The sequence below is a fragment of the Piliocolobus tephrosceles genome, chromosome 17, assembly GCF_002776525.5.
Source record: "Piliocolobus tephrosceles isolate RC106 chromosome 17, ASM277652v3, whole genome shotgun sequence".
Taxonomy (NCBI): Eukaryota; Metazoa; Chordata; class Mammalia; order Primates; family Cercopithecidae; genus Piliocolobus; species Piliocolobus tephrosceles.
In genome coordinates, this window is record NC_045450.1 from 9,056,786 (window position 1) to 9,063,196 (window position 6,411).

Here is a 6,411-nt window from a genome sequence, read left to right on the forward strand (position 1 = left end):
GCTTAAGCCTGTAATCCCAGCGCCTTGGGAGGCCGAGGCGGGAGGATTGCTTGAGGCCAGGAGTCTAGACCTTGACAACGTAACAAGACTCCTTCTCAAAGAAAAAAAATAAATAAAGTGGGGGGGGGACACTCAAAAGAATAGGAAAGTGCTTTACAAACTTGGACACGAGTCGGGCGTTTTATTCACTTTCCCTACTCCCTCCTCCCTTTGGGAGCCCCAAGGGCTGGAGTAAGCACTCCACTACACCTCTCAATGCCCGCGGCACAGTAGCTGCACTCGCTTTTGCATCCCCCAGGGCCTGTAAACGCCGGAAAAGCTCCCGCAGGGTGCGGTCGCTGGGCCTGGTCACGTGATCCCCACTCGGCGCCCCGGAGCTCGGGGGCAGCGAGCAAGTGCGCAGGCGCGTCCTTTCAAGCTCTTCCTCCCCACCCCCACCCGCTCCCTTGGCTCGGACGCAACCACTGTCAGGTCCTCCCCCCCTCCCTCTTCATCCTTCCTGACATTCACTCCCTTCCCCCAGCCAATTGGTTACGTCAGGCAGACAGGCTGAAGAACCAATCACGGTGCTGTGCTCAGAAGCCGGCACGCGGAACCGGTCGGATCCGACTAATAGGGGCCCTTGGAGCGGCCACGCCCCAACCGGGCAGGGGAGCTCGGGCCCAGTGGGCGGTGCTTCTCTAGTCAGCATGTGGGCGGGGTAGGGCGGGGACCAGCAGCCGCAGAGGCGTCCTTCGCGGCGGCGACGACGACGTTGCTCAGTCTTTGGGGTAGGCTCAGCGGTACAGGCCGGGCTGCGCGGAGGGCTCGGCGGTCAGCGGCGGCAGCGGCAGTTGGGAGGCCGCAGCGTCATGGGGGAGCGTTAGACAGGCTGCGGCGGGCGAGGCGAGGGGCGGCAGCGGTCATCTGGTCCGCGGCGACGTCGGCGGGGCCCCGGGGTGGGGAGGCCTGGGGCGGGGGTCGTCCCTGGTTGCACGGGGCCGCGGGGCGGGGCTCGTCGGCCGTCGGGGTGCAGGAGGCCTGGGTCGCTAAGAGGAGAAGGCGCCGCCGGCCGCCGGGCCCTGCCGCCGGGCCGCTTGACGACGACGCTCCCGCGGGGGCCCCGCCTGAGGAGGACGCGGCGGCGGCGGCGGCGAGGCCGCGGGAGGCCGCGGAGGATGGAGGAGCGGAAGGAGGAGGGCGAGGCCGAGATCCAGGAGCACGGGCCCGAGCACTGGTTCTCCAAGTGGGAGCGGCAGTGCCTGGCCGAGGCCGAGCAGGACGAGCAGCTGCCCCCCGAGCTGCAGGAGGAGGCAGCGGCCGCCGCGCAGCCCGAACACAAGCAGCAGAAGCTGTGGCACCTCTTCCAGAACTCGGCCACCGCCGTGGCCCAGCTCTACAAAGGTGAGGCCGCCGCCGCCATCTTGGTGCCGCTTGGCCGCCCCCGCCCGGGCTGGGCCCTGTCGGCTCGACTGCCGCTTCAGGGGGCCGCTACGGCGGCGGCCCCGGGGGTCCCGTCCGGTGGCGCCGCGGCTCTGCCGCCCCCTCCCCGCAAGATGGCGCCGTGGGAGGGAGGCCCGGGGTTGGGGGGGTAGGCCAGGGCCGGCGTGGGGGAGCCCCGCTTTGCGCTCGTCCGAGGGTCCTCGCTCTCCGGGCCCGGCCGCCCGGTGTCCCCCTCGGCCCGGAGAGGGGAGGGGAGGAGCCCCCGTCACAAAATGGCGAAGGGAGACGGCGGGGCGCCCCCATTGTGCTCTGAGCCGGCCTCGGGGCGGGGACTACGAGGGGGGCGCCTCCCTGCGCCGCGACTTGTCCCTGATCTGTGACCGTGAGCCCTGCGGCGGCGTCCCCTTCTCCCCGCCGCGACCCCCTGCCCCCCGGTCCTCACACTGGGTTTGGGATCCCGAAACCCTTGTACAAAATGGCGAAACCTAATATGGCCGTTCCGGAGTGATTGACGCCCAAGTAACATTCTTTTTCTGTTTCTTTTTTCTTTCTTTTTTTTTTTGGCTTGCTTTTCAGACCGAGTGTGTCAGCAGCCAGGACTTTCTCTCTGGGTCCCCTTCCAAAACGCAGCCACCGCCGTCACCAACCTCTACAAAGGTAAAGATAACCTTGCTGCATTGCCGATTCACGGAAGGGCCGCCTGCGTCAGGGTGTCTCTCCTGCGTTCCAAGTGTGTTTTCTGCTCCCCAGCCCAGCTGCTAACCTTGAATACCTTGCAACTTGAGAATCCCGGCGGTGCTCTAGCTAGATCCACCGGAGACAATTTTGACACCCCCCGGGACAGATGGCAACGCCTGGGGACGTTTTTGGTTGTCTTCTCCTAGAGGGGGCTGTTGTTGGCACCCAGTGGATAGAGGCTGCTGAAGGTCCTGCAGTGCCCAAGATAACACCCCCTGCCCCTCAGCGAAGAATTAATTATCCTGTCCCTAAAGTCAGTAGTGCTCAGGTTGAGAGGCTTTGAGCTGGGAGACGCTGAGCTTTGCCACTGGAAAAGACATTGAGGGAAGAAAAGAGTTGATGTTTTTTGTACTACAGTCGGAGGTGGGACGAACTGTATGGAAAAAGTTCTTGAGTTAGGCATTGGAGAGCATGGCAGTCTATGTAGTTTTGAAGTGCTTGAAAGCTTGCTAACCAGTCGTTTGCGTGCATGTTAACGTGCTGCTCTTTTCTAGCATTTCATCAAGTGTTTTCTGTCAAAACGATCCTATGTCTGATTATTATGAGTTGCTGGCAGGAATTCTGTTGAGGGTTTTGAGTTGATAGATTTGTGTTTTATGGTGGTTCCTTTCTGGAGTTAATCCACCCTTTGTGATGACATGAAGATATGTAAGTAAACATTCTTGCCCATTGTGCTTTCTTGGTAACGGTGGGTTTAGGTTTTGTGCCTTATTGATTTTGAAGACTGAGAAATTTGGGGTTGATTTTTTTTTTGGCAAGGTTTTTATGGAAAAAGGATTATGACTTTTAATCTTAAGAAAAACGTAATTAAATGCTTTCAAACTTTTAAGAGTTGTTCAGAACAGTAATGGAATTTTGTGCATTTCAAAAATACCGGCATAGGTTGAAACGGGCTATGAAGCTGCTGCGTGACTCTCTCAAGTTTTAATTTTTGCGTAAGAACGTGCAAATGGCCGCTGCATCTTGTGGAAAAATATTTCTTATTGTGAGATTTCTTGAGTAGACTACAGTTTTTTGGGACAGTAATTTGAGAACTGGTAACAAAGTGGTGAAAAGGAACGCTAACTTTAGGGAATGAGAAACTGTAATACTTCTAGTCCAGTCTTACTGAAAAAAGGGAACATGGTTAAATAGTGCCCCAGTGGTTGGCTTTGATTTTATATAGCTGTTTCTTAAATTGTGACTGAGTAAATTGCTTCAACATCTGTAGTGCTTGACGGTCTTGAACATTTTGAAATGGCTCTTGGTTTTGTCCAAAAAGGGAATTTTGAAATAATCCTTAATTTAAAAAAGGTTTCTTGGAGTGTAATTTACATGCGGTAAAATCACCGTTTTAGAATGTATACTTCGATTTTTTTTTTTTTTTTAAACAAGTAGAATATATCTATCACCCCCCCTCCAGCCCCTGGCAGTCACTGATTTGATTGCTGTTTTTTTTTCTCCATCATGTCCTAAATAGAACCGTGTAGTCCTTATAGCCTATTGTGTCTGGCTTGTTCCACTTACTGTGATAAGATTCACCCATCGAGTTCGCATTGCAGGTGTGCATAGTTCAGTGCCTTTTAATTAGCGAGTATTGCTCTGTGGTGTGGCAGTACCATGATTTATTCTTTTGCTCTTGTTGATATTGCTTTGTTGAAGGGGAAGGCAACGCATTTTTAGTGTTTTTATGTGCCAGATTCTCAGCCTAGGCCATATGACATGTGAGTATCCTCTGGCTTTAGTGCTGTTGAGTGCTTGTAGAATGTGTCCTTTTAGGACTAAGCTAGCAGTTTTCTTTAGTGCTAACTTGTCGTGTAAGAAGATGGATTCAGCATTTGAACTCTGAAATAATCCTTAATTTGATTGCTTCATTTTAAAATGTTTACAATTTGCTAGTCTTCCTGCTCAGAAAACTTAATGAGGAACATTAATTTTGTTTTTAGAAAACATCATATATGATTCTTGGATTATTGTAAATGCTAGATTGTCAGTCTGAACTAGTTTTATTTTGTATCTTGTTTCTGTACAATGAAAACACATCCTTTGCCTAATAGAAATGGTAAGTTGTGTCTTGTGGAATTTAATAGTATAATAACGTTTTCTTATTTGATTCAAGGAGTGTGTGGGTAATACTCTGGATAGTCTCACTTTTTCTTCTTTTCAGGGTGTGGTCTTTGGAGAACAGGCATACAGCTGTAGGAATAATTGGTTGCCTTAAATAGAACCAATAAAATTAGCAAGGTAGTGTCACAAGTGCATACAGCAGTAAGTAGTACTAAATTTAAATCATATTGGTTATAGTTCTGATTAAATGTTTAAATATAATTTAAGGGGGGAAAAATTTGGTGGATACTTGTAAGTGGGCAGCAGGCAGCATTCCTGTATTTTGTATAATTAAGCGCTTAATCTGACAAGGTAAAAATGGGTTATTTGCAGCTTGGGGACAATTTGGCACTCCTACCAGCTTCTTGATAACTACCAAGAAGTTCATTAGGTTTTTATCTCAATCCTGACCTTCATTAAGAAGGTCATCCCCTTTTAGTTGTCAGTGGGCTTTTGAGAAGTTGAAAATTCAGTTAATTGGTTTTGTTGGAATGTGGCTAGAAGGATTTGGAAGATAATGTAAATGTGAGTTGAACTTGTCCCTTCAGCAAGGACAGAATTCAATAAAATGGAGTGCGTGGTTTCTTCTGCTGTAGATAGCAGGGTCAGACTTTTCTTCCCCTTTTTGATAAAGGAAGCCAAAATCCTGATTGCTGGTTTTTGATTTGATAAATGCAAAGAGGATGGTGTTTCTTCAATATTCAGTAGTAGTCTTCGATCAGTATATTTTATGATACCTGGAACTAAAGAAGAGGAGTAAAAAATCATTTTAATCTAGCTAGGGTTGATGTTTACCTGGGAAATACTTGGCCAAGCGTGCCTGTATTTGCTCCTTACATTGGAGATCCCACTTTCCAGCAACCTGTGTGAGCCCGTGTTTGATTGTGCCCCATAGAGCCAATTCTCTAATTGTTCTTTCTCAGCTTTTCATGTTTTTCTTCTTTGATGCTTGTTTTCTTTGCCTCCACATTTTGAAACTGCATTTGTAGCATTAGTTGCATGCAGTCCTGGATATTGCTAAAAGATGTTTCTGGTTATCTTGAACAGCATTTCCCTGAGCATCTGCAGCCTAGCAGTGCTTGCAGAGGGCTAGTGTCATTGTGAGCTGGAGTCTACTGCCACATTGCCTGAGTTCAGATCTTGGCTCTGTTACTTCTTACCTTTATGGTCCTGGGGACAATGAAGCCAGGTGTTACTTCACCATTGTGCTCCTTGACTTAACTTAAATAGGGATAACTACCACAGATTCTAGTACAGGCTCTTAGCTTTGTGCCTGGCATAGTGAGTGCTCTGGCATTCATTGTGTTGGTCAAGTTTTAAGTATTTTTTGGATTTTTCTCAATGTGGGCAGGGCTTAAAATGAAGGGAAGTAATAATTGTTTCTTTTCTTTTTTCCTTGTGTTGGAATAAACTCTGGTGTGTACTTCCTTCTTCATCTTTTTTCCCTAAATGGAGTAAATGTAAGTAGAATTGACAGGAAAAATAGTCTGATGCCTGTAAGTCCTGATTTTTGATACATCTTGATGCCAAGTCCTCTTTATATGTCTCACTTCATTGTGGCCATTTTGGACTCGTTAACTAAAGGAGAACTGAGCATAACTGTAAATGTGTGGGCCAAGTGGCAGGTGACTTAGAAACAAATGGCCAGAAATCATATTCTACCTGGAGACTGGTGGAGCTGGTTTGTGACTCACTTGGCTGCAAAAAATTATTACTGAGTTTGAGACTTTATTCAAAATACCTTAGTGTGGATTATAGTGAGAAACCCTGAGAATTATACTTTTCATACCTGTAATCCCAGCACTTTGGGAGGCTGAGGCAGGAGGATTGCTTGGGGGAATATAGTGAGATCCCGTGTCTTAAAAATTTTTTGGCCGGGCGTGGTGGCTCAAGCCTGTAATCCCAGCACTTTGGGAGGCCGAGACGGGCGGATCACAAGGTCAGGAGATCGAGACCATCCTGGCTAAGACGGTGAAACCCCGTCTCTACTAAAAAATACAAAAAAAAAACTAGCCGGGCGAGGTGGCGGGCACCTGTAGTCCCAGCTACTTGGGAGGCTGAGGCAGGAGAATGGTGTAACCCCGGGAGGCGGAGCTTGCAGTGAGCTGAGATCCGGCCACTGCACTCCAGCCTGGGTGACAGAGCGAGACTCCGTCTCATAAAAAA

The 6,411-nt window shown here is 49.5% G+C and overlaps 1 protein-coding gene across 1 annotated transcript in view; it reads left to right on the top strand.

Annotated features, from left to right (window-relative positions):
• Positions 1-445: 445 nt before the first annotated feature.
• C17H16orf72 (chromosome 17 C16orf72 homolog) overlaps positions 446-6,411 on the top strand; it is a 30,130-nt gene continuing 24,164 nt past the window's right edge. The window contains exons 1-2 of the mRNA XM_023225813.1: positions 446-1,383; positions 1,999-2,079. Coding sequence (XP_023081581.1) covers positions 1,158-1,383; positions 1,999-2,079 — 307 coding nt within the window. The 5' untranslated portion in view covers positions 446-1,157. The remainder of the gene's footprint in view (positions 1,384-1,998; positions 2,080-6,411) is intronic.